Source organism: Lemur catta, chromosome 5 (genome assembly GCF_020740605.2).
Source record: "Lemur catta isolate mLemCat1 chromosome 5, mLemCat1.pri, whole genome shotgun sequence".
Taxonomy (NCBI): domain Eukaryota; kingdom Metazoa; phylum Chordata; class Mammalia; order Primates; family Lemuridae; genus Lemur; species Lemur catta.
This window is the reverse complement of record NC_059132.1, coordinates 63108206-63124610: the sequence shown is the minus strand read 5'-3', so window position 1 is coordinate 63124610 and position 16405 is coordinate 63108206. Positions and strand designations below refer to the sequence as shown.

General features: G+C 42.4%; 2 protein-coding genes and 1 pseudogene across 3 annotated transcripts; 2 read left to right on the top strand and 1 right to left on the bottom strand.

Moving 5' to 3' along the window:
- Positions 1-120: 120 nt before the first annotated feature.
- On the top strand, positions 121-5546 carry LOC123638415 (annotated as a pseudogene). Its single transcript, XR_006735334.1, has 2 exons — positions 121-478; positions 4746-5546. The product of XR_006735334.1 is annotated as a histone H3-like (transcript).
- A 3650-nt stretch (positions 5547-9196) lies between these two features.
- LOC123638410 (histone H4) lies at positions 9197-10126 on the bottom strand. The gene has a single exon (XM_045552026.1). It carries the CDS (start codon positions 10094-10096, stop codon positions 9785-9787), a length of 312 nt encoding a protein of 103 aa, XP_045407982.1. The 5' UTR covers positions 10097-10126; the 3' UTR covers positions 9197-9784.
- Positions 10127-13987: 3861 nt separating this feature from the next.
- H1-1 (H1.1 linker histone, cluster member) lies at positions 13988-14670 on the top strand. The gene has a single exon (XM_045551992.1). The coding sequence runs from the start codon at positions 14006-14008 to the stop codon at positions 14651-14653; it is 648 nt and encodes a 215-aa protein (XP_045407948.1). The 5' UTR covers positions 13988-14005; the 3' UTR covers positions 14654-14670.
- The last annotated feature ends 1735 nt before the right edge of the window (positions 14671-16405 follow it).

The following is a 16405-nucleotide window of genomic DNA, read 5'->3' as shown; positions in this document are numbered from 1 at the left end:
GACCAATCTGAGAAGAGCGCGGGGACTTTTGAATATTCTTGGGCCCAATAGTTGGCGGTCTGACTCTATAAAAGAAGGGTGGCTCGCTCGCTCTTTCTCATAGACGTCTTTGTAGGCGTCTTTTGCCGCTTTTCTTTTTGTCCCCCGCTATGGCTCGTACGAAGCAGACAGCTCGCAAATCCACTGGCGGCAAGGCGCCGCGCAAGCAGCTGGCCACCAAGGCGGCTCGCAAGAGCGCCCCGGCCACCGGCGGCGTAAAGAAGCCCCACCGCTACCGGCCCGGCACCGTGGCCCTGCGCGAGATCCGCCGCTACCAGAAGTCAACCGAGCTGCTGATCCGCAAGCTGCCTTTCCAGCGCCTGGTGCGAGAGATCGCCCAGGACTTCAAGACCGACCTGCGTTTTCAGAGCTCGGCGGTGATGGCGCTGCAGGAGGCTTGTGAGGCCTACCTGGTGGGCTTGTTTGAGGACACCAACCTGTGCGCCATCCACGCCAAGAGAGTGACCATCATGCCCAAAGACATCCAGCTCGCGCGCCGCATCCGCGGTGAGAGGGCATAAGTGTAAACCTAGTTCCTGGTCTATTTTTGTAGATAACCCAAAGGCTCTTTTCAGAGCCACCCAATGATTCTAACAGAAGTAGCTGTAATGACTCTAACTACCGTTTTGCTAAAACCTAATGTGCGTTAGCTTGGGGGCCAATAATTGATTACTGAGTTTTTAAAGGCGCCAGGAAACTGCGAAGTATGGCTTCTATGGTTCAGTAAACGTAAAGGAATGACAAATTCAATTGCCCCTTACAGAACAAAATCCTTGTGACCTGTTACATGTATAAGAAAACCAGGGATAGTTTAGCAAATGATCGCTGGTGCCCAGGAGGTTTTCTTGTAGAAGAGTTTAGGATCCATAAGTTTAAGATGTTTCTCAACATATTCAATACGTGTTCATCTAGGGTTTTTTTTTTAATAATTCTTAAAATCCTAATTACTTTTATTCAGATTAACCTGAAGTTTACTCTTGTGTAAACGCAGAGTAGGGATCTGACTGGGTAAATATTGGTTGTATTGCTTTGTTCTTCTAGGACTATACCCATGACATGCCACACACTTTTTATTCACAATTACCTGTAGTATCTATTCAGGTCTAGGATTTATAGGTATTAATCATTTCCCTTTTGTTGATCTTGCTTGTTTTGCTAGAGGTCAGCGATCGAGTGCTGGAAGGAAGGTGAGTGGGAGGGGAATAATCTCTGAAAAGAAAAATAACATTTACTTAAAACTTCAATTTTGGTACTTCATATAATTGTTATTTTTATCACATAGCTTTCACTTCATATTTTCAAACTAACTTTAGAGCGACTACACAGTATGCTGAACAACATGACAACCACTAATTCCAAAGCCCTCGCTTCACATTCTTTTTTACATCTTATTCCTTACACCTAACATTCTTTCTTTGCCTATTTCTAAGATGTGTATTGATACACCATGCTAAAATCATCTGGGCAACTGTCAAAAACAACAGAAAACCACACACAAAAAAGATTAAATTAGAATTATATAATTTACTTGGATTTGTGTTCCAGGGTTTTAATAAAGCAATTTTTAGTTCACAAAATAGTATTTGCATATTGAAAATGATGAAAATGAACATTTCTCTGTGTTTTACATTCATTTTTCTCTACTCCTACAAACAACTCTGCTTGGCACACACACTTGTTACCCCTAGAAGGGGTCTGTTAGAGGCACCAATGCACTGGGCCTATACCAAAGTGACTTTGTACCTAAGTTCTGGACCCCAGCTGAATGCCAAGTATTTATTTTGTTTTTTCTAATTATAGCTGTGCTGGCTTTTCTGTACAATGCTTGATTTTTGTTCCCTTATATTTTTGTTATTTGTAGGGGGGAAAAATGTGGTTTAGGTACAGGATCTGACAGAACAGCATTAAAAAAGCAAAAGTGCTGTTACTGTCCGAGGATCAGATGGACAGGGTGCAGTGGGTCAGCCTAGCTGTTCCCTGCCCCCACAGCCGCAGAACAAGGATTTTGCTGTAAGTCTTCATTTACTTGAGGCCTTCAACAATACAACTTCTCAGTGTCTACAAGAAAAACGTTAGTACCATTTTAGAATTCATTACATTATTAATCACACTATAGGAGAACTCTGGAAGCTAGCAGCAAAGAGTAGCATTTGGATGGTAGTTTGCCTAAGTTCAAATTCCCACATTACTTTTTACTGTGTCAACTGAGAAAAATCAATTTGTCCATCATCAGAAAAGTGGGACTAACATTACCCAATTTGTAGGGCTGTTATTTAGATATTGAGTCTACTTTTGAACACATAGCATTATATAAATAATTTTAATTTTTCCCAGTTCTGTATCTTTTTTTTTCTTCTATTCTAGGTTTTTAAAAATTTTGAAATAACTCAAACTTTAGCTTCTGAAATTCCTTTTCCCTTGGCATTACTTAGTTGCATAGATAGTTTCATTTAAAATTTAAATTTCAGCAGATATTTAAAAATCAAAGAATGGAAGAAATTCACTTGTGAAAAAAAATTTACTGAGCATTTTGCACTGGAAAATAGTGCCAGCATTTTAGTGTCATTGTATTAAAAATCTATTACTTTGTATTAGAAGAGTGATTAAAATAATGCTGGAAACAAAAAGGGGGTGTTTAATGTTTGCAGAATGTGCCAACCAAAAATATTGTACTGTGGCATAAGGATTATTTTAAGTTAAAAGCGCTTTGAAAACAGCAAATGCAAGACGGACATTCTAATCTTCCGTTTTCTCCTGAAAACAGGAGATAAAAATTCCCATGTGAAAGACGCCCTCTCTGTATCAGGAGAAAAGAAATGTTCTTCAGCAGTGAACCACAGAGAGAATTCTGCACAAGTATAGCAGGGAGTCATAGCTGAGAGAATTCTGTACAAAGAAACCTTGTTAAAAAGATTTTTATCTTCATCTAAACTTCCCATATGGTTTAGTTACTTTTCTACAATTGCCTCTCTTTTTTTTACTTAATATAAAAGCATTTGGATATTGCCATTTCTCAGAGGGCTCCCATGTCCGGCAAAATTTATATTAAATAAATTTGTATGCTCTTGTCTTGTTGATGTTTTATCCCTAATTACTTCTCAGGTCCAACCAGAGACCCTTACAGGTTCAGGTAAAATTTTGCCTCCCCATAATGTGCATATTGTATGCATTAAATGTTGATTGTTGCAAGATCTTCAGTTAAACAAGGTTTTTCTTCCCCAGTCACCACGGAATGATATACCCCATAGGCTGAAGTGTATAGCTAATGCTATGGAAGTCTAGAATAAGTTTTGGTTTGTTAGAGGGAATTGGGTGAAAGAACCAAGATTCTCAGAGAAGAAGAAGAAGGCAAGTTTGGGGTACATTTTTCAGACTTAAAATATAGCAGTAGCCCTCCCAGTTTTTCCAGAAGTGATTTATTGATTATTGAGTATTTAAAGGAGAGTTAACACACACTGAGAAGTCCATATAGGGATTGGAACTGCACTCTAGGCTTACCTGTGGAAAAGCATGAATGCTCAATTGTCAATGCACCTTGGGAAAGGGAACGAAGGAATATTTTCAAACATCATTTTTAACATGTCGCATATGAAAAACAAAATAGAATCTGTCAGCATCTTGTACTTCATTACATGCTGTGATTTAAAAAAAATCCTTACTTAATATATGCATATTTGCTACTGGTAATATTGTGCTGGGAGTAAAAGCCTGAAAATGAGAGGTCAGGGCAATATCCCAACTCCAGGAATATTTTAAAAGTAATAACATCTAAAAATAAGCTGTAATTATGTAATATTTCTTCTCGACACTCTCATGCTTTGCTTACATTAGCTAAATTCTCACAAAAGTCTCATGAGTATTATCATCACCCCAGTTTTACAGATGAAGAAAAGGAGGCAAGTTTACAAGGCCACACAGCTAATAATCATTTCCTTCTGAATGAAAAAGTACAGTGCATAGGGGCAGCAAAACTCCATCTCCACTCTCTTATGGCACTGGGTGGGCCCACAAGTTAAATTGACATAAAATAGATTAACAGGAAAAAGGCATACAAATTTAACATAAGTGGTTCTAGGTATGGGAGCCTTCATAAGGAAATGAAGACCCAAAAAAGCAGTTAGCATCAATTATGTATGTAATGAATTGGACAAAGAATAGTAAACTGTGAAGACGTGCTAAGGCAAAGATGCTTGGGCTAGTGTATTTAACTGGGTAGGGAAGTGACCATAAGGTTTATTCATACAGAATTTTCTTGGCCTCAACTTCCCGTGGTTGATAAGAATGATGCTCTTTTTTTATTTTTCTGGTATAAGGAGGACATTTTTTATATGGGAATTTCACCTACTGCTTTTAAGAAACAGAATGGTCTGAGTGATTTTTTTGCACCTGTTTTTTTAAGTGCATTTAGCCAAAGTGGTATATTTTTAACTTCTTCAAGCGTTTTGTCCTTAAAACAAGCTATTACTAAAATTCCCAGTCGAAAGTATACCTTCAGATTCAGACGGCAGAGCGGCCAACGGGAGGAGTAAAAAAATCAAGGGATTTGAAAAGTGAAACTAATTTGTTCTCTCTCACATTTAGCCTTCGGGTCACTGCCCAGAGAAGGGCGGAGCAGAGATTGTGGCAGCACCGCCCCATTGTCTCCGCTCCCGCTTTCAGTTTTCAATTAGGTCCGATGGCAGCCTATAATTACCTGTGTTCCATAGTGCTCGTTCACAGCGTCTTTGAGAACTATTAGTAGCTCTAGCTATGTCTGGTCGTGGCAAAGGCGGTAAAGGTTTGGGTAAAGGAGGCGCTAAGCGCCACCGCAAAGTGCTCCGGGATAACATCCAGGGCATTACCAAGCCTGCTATTCGGCGCCTAGCGAGGCGTGGCGGTGTCAAACGCATCTCTGGTCTGATCTACGAGGAGACGCGCGGTGTTCTGAAGGTTTTTTTGGAAAACGTGATTCGAGACGCCGTCACCTACACGGAACACGCCAAGCGTAAGACAGTCACAGCCATGGATGTGGTCTACGCTCTCAAGCGCCAAGGGCGCACTCTCTACGGTTTCGGCGGCTAAGATTTTCTCTTTGGAATTCCTCCCCAATGGCCCTTTTCAGGGCCGCCCATATTTTCTTGGGAGAGCTGTATTCTACTTTCAGTGATTCGTAGTTTTTTTTTTTTGACCATTTATTGTAACTACCCCGAGCCAGCCAGTCTCTCAATGTACTACGCGCGGCTTCTAATTTGGGCCGATAGGTGGGCGTGGGCGAGCACAGGAGCCACCAGCCAGTAACCGCAGTGAGGCGTCGTTGGGAGTCACCGGGCTGCTGCGGTTGTCTCTGGCCGGGTAAGTGTCGGGTGCTCAACTCTTTACAGCCGTGATCTGTCTAGCTTGTGTTTCGTTTTGAATTGGTAAGACAACTTGAATTACGTAGCTGGCTGGTTGCTAGCAAGTGGGAAAATCCGTTCAAATAAGACATTACCATCAAAACGCTGGTGTGTATTTCCAGTTTATCTGCCCTTTGCGACGTCAGGGAAGAATCTGCACTTTGAGCCTTCCCGATCGCAGCTGCTATCTATCCTATCGTCCGTCTAGCCTTCAGCAACCGGGCCGGCGCCCTCCCTTACCCCCTCATAGTATTGAGCCTGACGTTATGATGAGGGACGTCACACAAACACACCCCGAGTAGTCTCAGGTTTAGAGGTGTTTTGGCATTGCTGACTTCCCTCAGGCTGGGGGCTCTCCTTAGCAGGCTGCCTAAGTAAGAGTTTGAAAACTCCCACTTCTGTATTAAGGGAGTCTGCTTTATAATTAAGGACTCTTAACTCTTTCCACCAGGTCCGAGACTTGTGGCAGGACCTAACCTCGAAGTAGCTGTAAGGAAGAATATCCTTCCTCTAAGACAACAGTGACTCTCAGGTGGCTCTTGCATCTTCAGCGCACCCCCTCTTCCCAGCCATCTTTCTCTGCCTTAAATTCCAAGATTGATATTTTTTTATGAAAATTTCAAACTGTACGACTGGTTATGAAAAGTGTGTGTGTAAAATTAATGCCCAAATTGAGAAGTTAGCCCACTGAATATCCAGCCACTTTGATTTCATACTTGAAAAATATATTGATGGCTGCTTCAGGAAGAAAAAAAAAAGAATTTTGTTGCCTGGTTACTTTGCTAACAAGCCTCTCTCAGACCCTGGAGGAGGTATTTATTGCACAGGCAGTTGAAAGTGACTTCAGGTGAGAGGTCTGGGCTAGAGATAAAAATTTAGGAGTCATCAGCATATACATGGTGAGACTAAATGAGATTGCTAAAAATTTAAGCAATGTTTGTAATGGCCAATTAATGAGGACTGTAAAGTTTCAGCAGAAGGGAGTGCATAAAGTGTGCTCTATATTTATAAAATGGGATAGGACACAGCACTACTGAAGAGCGTGAAAGCTGTACTGCAGTACGTACTCTGGTGTCCCTTAACTCAGTTCTTGGACCCCTTCTCTTTTCTTAGTGATCTCATCTAGGCTCATCACTTACATGTTTCTGTTCTCTAAAATAGTTTATGTTCAACAGGAGAGCTGTGACAGTGGCAGCTTCCGGCTATTTCTCATTACCAATGGTTGTTTCTTGGAGGGTGGCCTTAACCTCTCCAAATGCTAACAGATTTCTTCCACCCACTTCAAGCTTCACAGAGAAACACATAGTTTAAGAAAAATAGTGTTTGAAATTTTAAATTATCTCCCTGTCCCTTCCCTAATTTCCAGACCCATATATACAACGGCATATTTGACATATGTACTTGAATATCTAATGAGCATCTCAAACGTCCAGAATAAATATCTTGACACACAAACACCAAATCTGTCCTTCCTCTGATATGCCCTATCTCAAAAAATGGAACTCCATTCTACCAGCAACCTGGGACAGGAACTTTGCAATCCTGTTTCACCTTAGTTTCTCACAACTTTCATCCAATCCACTCATCTCTGTGTTCAAAATCAATCAGAATACTTTCCACTACTTTCTTTGCTGCTTGTCAAGGGCAAGCCCCATTACCTTTTGTCTGGATGACCACAGTGGCCCTTAAACTATTCTTCCTGCTCTCATTCTTAATTCTCCCACCCCTACAGTTTTTTCTTCACCAAGCACAAGAGTGATCTTTTAAAAGGTATCATGTCCACTGTCTGCTCAAAACATTTCAGTGGCTTTCCATCATCTTAATAATAAAAGCCAGCATCCTTATCACACACAGCATACAGGCAAAGTGACCAACCATTCCAGTTTGTCTGATTCTGAGGGGTTTCTCAGGGTGTAGGACTTTCAGTACTAGAACTTAGAAAGTCCCAGATAAGCAGGATGAATTGGCAACCTACCTAGGGGGCCATACTGGAGTTGTCCCTTGGCTAGCCTCTGACCTCATTCTTTATCACATTCCTTTTTCTTCACTGATTTCCTTGCTGTTTCTGAAATGAACCTTATGAAAGAGACATCACAGTACCATCTTTTGTAAAATAATACTCTTTTCTGCTCATTTAGCATTTATAGCTGATAAAATATGCTCAAATAGTATACATATATAAAATCCCCCAGCCATAACAATATATTTTTTAAATTTTTTGTTCGATGTTCTGTCCCCCCCCAACTAAAATATAATTTCTTGAAAGTAGGGACTTGGTTTTGTTCCTGAAGTATCTCTAGATCCCTAGTATCCCTAGAACAGAGCTGACATCTAATAGATAGTTTATGGAACTTTGTTGAATGAATGCATGCATGAATCTTCTACTCAAGTCCTCAGGCCTCCCCCCCCCCACTGGGACCACCAGAGTACTAACACACAATAAATTCCCCATCTCTAACTTCTTGACCTGTCACTCCCTGAAGCAATCAGCATAGCAGTTTCTCTCTCTCGATCTGAGGAATGATGCAGGGGTTGCAAATTAAGCAGCATTATATTTGTCCTGAACTAGGACTGCATGAGTGTTAGGACTGAGGAAGGCCCAGGGTGGTGGATGGTACTCCTAAAATGAATATGATCTATCAGCAATGCTATGAACTAAAAAGGCCAGGCAGACCATAACAGAAGCCACTCATGGCTATTGTTATAGCAACTATAACTCCCATAGGAAATCTGCGTCCACACACCTATTTACACTGACTCTGGTTATCAGGAGAGAGAATTCGAATTTGCTTACTGATGGAGCCCAATGTCTACAAGAATACCTGGAACATTACATGAGGTCAGCAAATAGCTCTTGAAGTATACCAGCTAAGGAAGACATAAAATGACCACTCTCCACACCAGGCTCATTTTTGCTCCTCTGACTCCTTAATTCCTGAAACCATCCAGGATGCAGATATGAATTTTCTCCATTCAGTTTTACAATTTAGCCGAGCTGGGTACTTTTGTCATCCCCCAAGAAATCCTGAGCAACAATTATCAGGTGGAAAACAAGAACCAAAAATCAAGGAGATACAGCCATGAGTGAAGTTAACATACTGAAGCTGAACTCAGTCTTCTATAAAAATGATACCAAAAGAGCCCAATGATGGAGGCATTTGTGAATATCTATTCAGATAAGATGTTTGCCTATTAGCCAACTTCAAGTGAGTTTCCATCCCTTTTCCAGCTGAGTTCTGAAATCTGATGTACAAATTGAAGACATAAGTAAATGGCTCAGGAACATCCTTTAAATCTCTGTGGCTACAATGACTGACTTGACAAAGCCCACACTTCCAAATCTAGCAGAAGGCCCTCCATAGACCGACAGTGCCTACTCTCTTAACAACTTCATCTCATGTCACCCTCTTTCCCTCCCTCCCCCGTATATAAAATCATCTTTATTAAGATATATTTTACATACCATAAAATTTACCCACTTTAAGTGTATAATTCAATGAATTTTAGTATATTTACTTAGTTGTACAACCATCACCACAGTCTAACTTTAGAACATTTCCATTGCCCAAATTTCCATATCTCTGTGAAAAGACAAAGGCATGCCTAATTGCTGAGGGCTGTGTTGGCACTGAAAGAGAGCCGCCTTTTCTCCCTAGAGAACCAGATTTTAATCTTCCCTGAATCTAGTGTCCCGGGTTTCCTGGGTCTGAATCCGGTTTCCACTTCAGAGTTGTTTTTTTTTTTTTTTTTTTTTTTTGGTAATCGAGACAAATCGTATTGCTGGTGGTAATTTCCATACTGTTCTCTATACAAGATAAAAGCATATTTAGATATCACTTACTCTATTTCACCATCCATAAAAAAGACAAATTTAAAAATTTTCTTAAAACAGGATTTTGCCGTTTCTCGAAAAGCTTTCCATCGTTTTCCCATCCCCCTCTCTGGCTCGCCTCAGCTTAGCTCATCAGTTCTGATTGGTTGACAGCCCCGGATGGGGTTCGCTGATTGGGCAGTGATTCTCTTTGTTCGCTGGAAACGTGTAAATTCCTTACAATACTTGTTTTTCACTGATTTTTCTTTAACGAGTTGGAGTATCATTGCTCCCCTACTCATATCCAGTGAGAGCGGGACAAGAGAAGCTAAATGGGCAAAAATATACCATTGTTCTGAGGCTGTTGCATGGGTATAAACAGACGTAGGACCGAGTTTTACACTTAATCCCCGCAATCTTCCTTGTTCTCTGGGCTACATCAGTACTTACACATTGAGCTGTTTGGCTCAGTAATATTACCACAGCTCTTCTTCTGAACATTTGGGCGGCCCTGAAAAGGGCCTTTGGTTCGGAAATGCACGCTGTGGCGAAATCAGAAACCTTAGCCGCCAAAGCCATAGAGGGTACGTCCTTGGCGTTTAAGGGCGTAGACGACATCCATGGCTGTGACAGTCTTGCGCTTGGCGTGCTCCGTGTATGTTACAGCGTCCCGGATCACGTTCTCCAAGAACACCTTGAGCACCCCACGAGTCTCCTCGTAAATCAGACCGGAAATACGCTTGACTCCGCCACGCCGGGCTAGGCGCCGGATGGCCGGCTTGGTGATGCCCTGGATATTGTCACGTAACACCTTACGGTGACGCTTGGCACCCCCCTTACCCAAACCCTTCCCGCCCTTACCACGTCCAGACATGACTTCCCAAGAAGTGAACCAACAGCAAGTGAGAGCGAAAGAGAGAACTGATCCTTATATACCTACCTTTCCCTTACCCCTCCCCCACCAACATATGTAGAGAATTGAAAGCGCGCAGGCGGGAAATGTGACGCATACAGTCTCCTCTTAAGACCTCCTCCAAGCACCAGGCAGTCGGGGGCGGGACCAAGACACCTTGACCGGTGGTTTTTGCTTTTTTAACAGAGCTACGTTCTCCTAGAAGGAACTAGGTTTAGAATTTAAATGTAAACTCATTCTGATTCTAAGCATATTTTAAATACAACACTTTACAAGGCCAAATCTTTTCTGTTCTTTACAGCTACAAATTTGAAATCTTGGTAATTGTAAAAATATCAATATCAGACAAATATAAAATGACAAGCCAGGTCCCCCTCTCCGTACGTTTTTCAATGTTCTACATTTTATCTGTAACTAATCACGTTTTGTTAAAGCTTTTTGTACTACTGTTCATGCCTTTTATAATTTGGTGTTCAAGCGACCATATTTAATGCTCTCGAAAATCCCATCCATGTTCCTCTGAAACGTTCAGTGGCGAACATCAGGCGAAAGTAACCAAAGTGTTGGCGATAGGTTTCATTTCATTTGTTAAGTATATGGCTGACTTAATCATATTGAATTGGAGACTACTGTTCTTTACAGCTACTTTACTTGAAAAAATGGGTGGCTCTGAAAAGAGCCTTTGGTTTACGTATGAAAGAAAGCTAGTATTATCACGCCCGCTCTCCGCGGATCCGGCGGGCGAGCTGGATGTCCTTTGGCATAATGGTAACGCGCTTGGCATGGATGGCGCACAGATTGGTATCCTCAAAAAGACCCACCAGGTAGGCCTCGCAGGCCTCCTGCAACGCCATCACGGCCGAGCTCTGGAAACGCAGATCGGTCTTGAAGTCCTGCGCAATTTCGCGCACCAGACGTTGGAAAGGCAGTTTACGGATCAACAGCTCAGTGGATTTCTGGTAGCGGCGGATTTCGCGCAAGGCCACGGTGCCAGGACGATAGCGGTGGGGCTTTTTCACACCACCGGTGGCCGGCGCACTCTTACGAGCCGCCTTGGTGGCCAACTGCTTTCGGGGCGCTTTGCCACCCGTGGACTTACGAGCGGTTTGCTTTGTACGAGCCATAACAGGAAACACACACAACGCGATACCAAGCAGTTACGCAAACGGCTACTGGAATCGCTGGTATTATTTATAGTAGGTTAAGTGTAGTGATTGGATGAGCAGAGTTTAAGTATGACGTTTCAGGCTCTGATTGGTTTAATTTTAAAGTATGTACAAGCGTGAAGTTTTATTGGCTACTACATTCAAGCCACAGCTCCTGTCGGAGTTTTTGTTTTATTTTATTTTTTTTAAAGAGATGTGGGAGTCACCCTTTGTTTGCCAGGCTGGCCTAAACTCTTGGGCTCAGAGGATCCTCCCGCTTCAACCTCCGAAATAGCTAGGATTAGAGGCGCGTGCTGCTGCGTTCGGCTTGTATTGTTTTTCATTTTAATTCTTGTCACCTTCTACATCTGATTTTCCTGACCAGAAAGCAATGTTTTGGGTGAGCATGTTTACCTTTCGTAAAATTAAAAATATAAATTTCAATGGTATTGTAGTTCTCCAATTTTGTATAATCTTAAGAAAAAAATTGAGACAATACTACCCACTTTCCCTCAAAATGTATTCTCTACAGGTTTTTCCTCATCTACTCGATACCAAGTTAGAAGTTTCTGAAACGCTTCACAAAAATGGGATTTCTTTGTTATGCTTTAAATAAGGACCTTTATTGATAGCCACAAAGCATAATCCCAAATACAGCAAAATTACACTAGTGCTCACAGAAACATCTTTATTAAATGTTCATACTCTTTTGAATCCTATACTTGCAGCTTCCTCAAGCTGTTTTCTAAAGCCTTGGGAATGCTTTGTCAGGCGCAAAATGGCGGTTCTCCAGCACCACCACTAGGTACTAGTTTAGAATTGTTCCCCTTGCGGAGCTAGCGGTGGACTTGGCCCTAGAAAAACGGGAACCCGGACCGCAAAGAGCATAATTTAACCTTGTCAAAAAATGACCGAAGGGCTTAAAACGTCTCAGACATTGAAATGGCGTGAATATGACCCTTTTCTACCAACAGGAGGTAGGCCGGATTCTACCTTTTGATTGGTTTAGTCCATTTTCTTGAATAGCCATTAAGAATGCAGATCTAGCCATCCTTCATTTGCGAGGAGCAGCAACCATTATTTTATTAAGAAGCTAGTATTACAGGCTACTTCGAATCAGATAATTCGTAGTTCCTTTTTCAAAGTTGCGTTTGTTTAGATGCCCCGTTTATTACACTAAGAAAAGTTTATATCTTTCAAAAAAGGGTTTTACTTACAGAAACTTTACAACTTTGTATACCTGTTTTATAATTCGCTGGCCTTCAAACTAAGAAGCATAGTTTTGTTTCCAATTGTTCTCTACCAAGCTTATAGAAATTAAGTGACACGTTTGAAAACATAGCTTCTCAATAAAATGGGAGGTAGGAAAGACTGGTGAAGACGAACACATGTAGGGTCTTTACATTACAGTATTAGCACCTGGTTTGAAGGAAATGGAAGTCTCAGGTTACCTAGCCCAGTGCGGACTTGTTTGAAAACTGCAACAGTGCGCGCGGGAGATAATGCCTCCCTCTCCCGAGCGCTGGGCGGTTACCAAGAATTGGATTATGGAAGTGGATGTCTGTTTAATGGCATTTTATTCTCCAGCTAGTTAAGTCTCTGGTTCGCTAGGTGAAATCGCTTTAGCGTGTTGATGCTTTTAAATGCTCTTTATAGCACAGTTTAAAGGGTGGGTGCCATAAAATCTTGCCTCTAGGGTATGTTCTCCCGTTTTCACACTAAGGGGACCTAAACCCCCAGCACAATGCCTGTCTTGGACCCGTTTCGTCCACCTAGCGTTTATTTAACGCCTCTCATAAGCTCAATTGTGAGCTCCTTAAATCTTTGTAGACTTATAGAATGAGTTGATCATGTCACGGTACGCTGATTGCATGTGCTGACCTGGAACATAGGGGCTGACCTGGAACATAGGTTGCAAATGTTAAAGCCTATTTGGGGTATGTCGTATGGATAAAAAGGCATCGGAAATTCGTGAAGTTCATTGGACTGCGGAAATAAATTGCAATTGCAGAAATTGTCTGCATTACTGTTTTCCACATATGCGGTTTGTTGATTCTGGCCTTAGTGAATTCTGGTGTTTTCTACAATTCGTTTTCCTTTGACCATAATACATACAAGGTATTCACCAGATATGTTGCACTAAAACGTTGCCAGGAATTGCAGTGGCATTGACGAGAACTTGTCCCAAGCCTGCAGATAAGGCCCTAAACCCTCGCTTTCCTCTCTCTCTCCTCAACTATTCAAGACAATCTTTTACCTTTCTTACCAATTAAAAACGAACATCCATGACAATTTGCCCTCTAGTAGTTTCTGGCAAAATTCCTTGAAATTTTATGTGGTTGTCTCATTTACAAACCGCTTCCCCTCATTCTATACCTTCCCCAAAAAAGAGATGCCTTTTGAGAGGGAAGTAGCACCCTCTGATGTTACTGGGCGGGAGAGCCTGCCTATAATTTCCGTCTCCACGAGGGTGGTCTGGTGGGTGAGTTTGCCGGCTTGGAGGGGCTGACGGACTTCAGACCCCAGCGGCCCCCACCCCCAGCCGGCTTCTGAGTCTCGGCAACGACCGCGGCAGTGCGGAGAGCGCTAGGGTACGAGGGGCGGGCACTGGCGCGCACCAATCACGGTGCAGCCCCGCCCTATAAATACGCTGAGCGGGGGCTTTTCTGCGTTTTCCTGCCTTGTCAGGTCTTACCAGATCACTTTGTGTGCTTGTGCAGTTATCATGTCTGAGATGGCACCATCCGCTCCAGCTGCTTCTACTGCTCTTGAGAAGCCTTCAGCTGGCAAGAAAGCGAAGAAACCTGTGAAGGCTGTAGCACCCGCCAAGAAAAAAGCCGGTGGTCCCTCCGTGTCGGAGCTGATCGTGCAGGCTGTTTCCTCGTCCAAGGAGCGCAGCGGCGTGTCCTTGGCTGCTCTCAAGAAGACGCTGGCGGCCGCTGGCTACGATGTGGAGAAAAACAACAGTCGCATCAAGCTGGGTCTTAAGAGCCTGGTGAGCAAGGGCACATTGGTGCAGACTAAGGGTTCTGGCGCCTCTGGCTCTTTCAAGCTCAACAAGAAAGCAGCCTCCGTGGAAGCCAAGCCCAGCGCCTCAAAGGTGGCAGCAAAAGCCAGGGCAACAGGCGTTTCCAAGAAGCCCAAAAAGGCCACTGGGGCTGCTGCTAAGAAGAACTTCAAGACTACGAAAAAGGCTCAAAAGCCCGTGGTAGCAAAGAAGCCCTCCAAGAGTCCCAAGAAGTCTAAAGCTGTGAAGCCCAAGAAAGTAGCTAAGAGCCCTGCTAAGGCTGTAAAGCCCAAAGCAGCTAAGGTGAAGGTGACTAAGCCGAAGACTGCTGCCAAACCCAAGAAGGCAGCACCCAAGAAACAGTAAAAGTTCTGGTTGGAAGTTTCTTCCAGTGACCCAACGGCTCTTTTAAGAGCCACCTATGTATTTCGGGAAAAGAGCTCGAGCACACATCAGACTTAAGTCCTCCAACAAATGCAACGGCCTTCAAGCCAAGCTTTGCTCTGTATTAAAATCACGTTTTTATCTAGGTTGAGTTCTAGCTGATAACCAAGAAGATAAAGCTTTTAGGTGACTTAAAATGCATGCACCAAACTTACGGAGTTGCTCAGTAAATGTACAACTATTACTTGCCAAGAGTTTTAGATGCACCCGGAAATGCCACACCCGAGACTAATAGGTTGAATGCCTTACCCAGGCGTGAAGCGTGTACCACGTGCAGATTATCTACTTAATCAAACTTTACTTCGTGGTCTGTGCGAGTTCAAAGAGAGGATGTTGCATTTGGGGGCCAATGTTGCTTAAGCGGGTTTTTCCGAAATTGGGTGGCCCTAAGAAATGCTTTTGGAGTAATTAGTAAAACAGTTGCCTTAATCACCTCCTTTTTCCACAGCTGTGCCTAGTAAGCTGTTTGTCTTTGAGAATGATGTTAGCCCGCCGGCGTGGATGGCTCCTAGGTTGCTGTCTTCAAAGAGCCTCACCAGGTAGGCCTCGCTCGCCTCCTGCAGCGCCATCAGTGGACTTGCAAGCTGTCGGCTTGGTTTGGCGGGGCCGCGGTTAGTAAAAACAGTTTAGTTGCAATGGAGTTTTAGAGCTAAACCCCAAATCTTTTACCCCCTTTCTCTTTATAGAAACAAAAGCGCCCCAGTTAGATATTTGGAAAACTACATTCCGTGCCGAACTGTATTACATCAATCCTGCAGAATTTTCAACCCTGGTGGAGGCACTCCACACTAAATATTAACAGCAGGGACCCTTTGGCAGAATTTAAGCTTTTGTACTTTTAATTCAGGGATTCAGACTTTAATAATCGTCTTTTTTGTTCGTGTTTGACAAACAGTATATGATGAGCCAAGTTTACCTATTTCTACATAGCATAGCTCAATTAGTTGTAAAATTTTATTTTTGCATATGCACATGTAACTTCTTTAATCATCAGTTGTATTATTTTAAAGGTCTTTTTCCATCGTTTTCCTTAGCACCTTCTATCTTTAAAGTCTGCATTACAGGCACCTCCTATCCCTGTCCCCCCACCACCTCCGCTACTGATACCTAGCTATCTATGTTTTCCTTTGAATTCAGTCTTTTATATACATCTGTCTATACACATGCATAATTGTTTTGTTTTTTGGTTAGAGTTAAATTTTTCACAAAATATGGATTTCTGCATGTTGATTTTCTCTTAACAAAACCTTTCAAATATCCTTTCAAGTCATATTTTTAATGTCCTTCACATGGAGTAACATAATTTATTCATCCATTTCCTATTGATGAGCTTTGACGATGTTACCACTGCTGAACGTGGTACGATAAACAATAGAGTTCTAGAGCTGAGATTGCTAAATTTTAGAATGTATTTTAAATTTCAATAGGTGTTGACATATCTTGAAAATAGCTCTCATTTCCAGATGTGTGAAATAGCTCCCCCTCCTCCATTCCAACTCTCAAGGTGTGGTCTTTTTAATTTCTGCCAGTCTCACAGGTGTAAAATTACTTCACATTGTCACGTTGATTTGCATTACCATAGCCACTAGTGCATCCTTTTCTTTACGTTTATTGGCCTCTTGAATATGTTCTCAGGGAACTGCCTGTTTGTATTTCTTACTTTTTCTTTGGGCA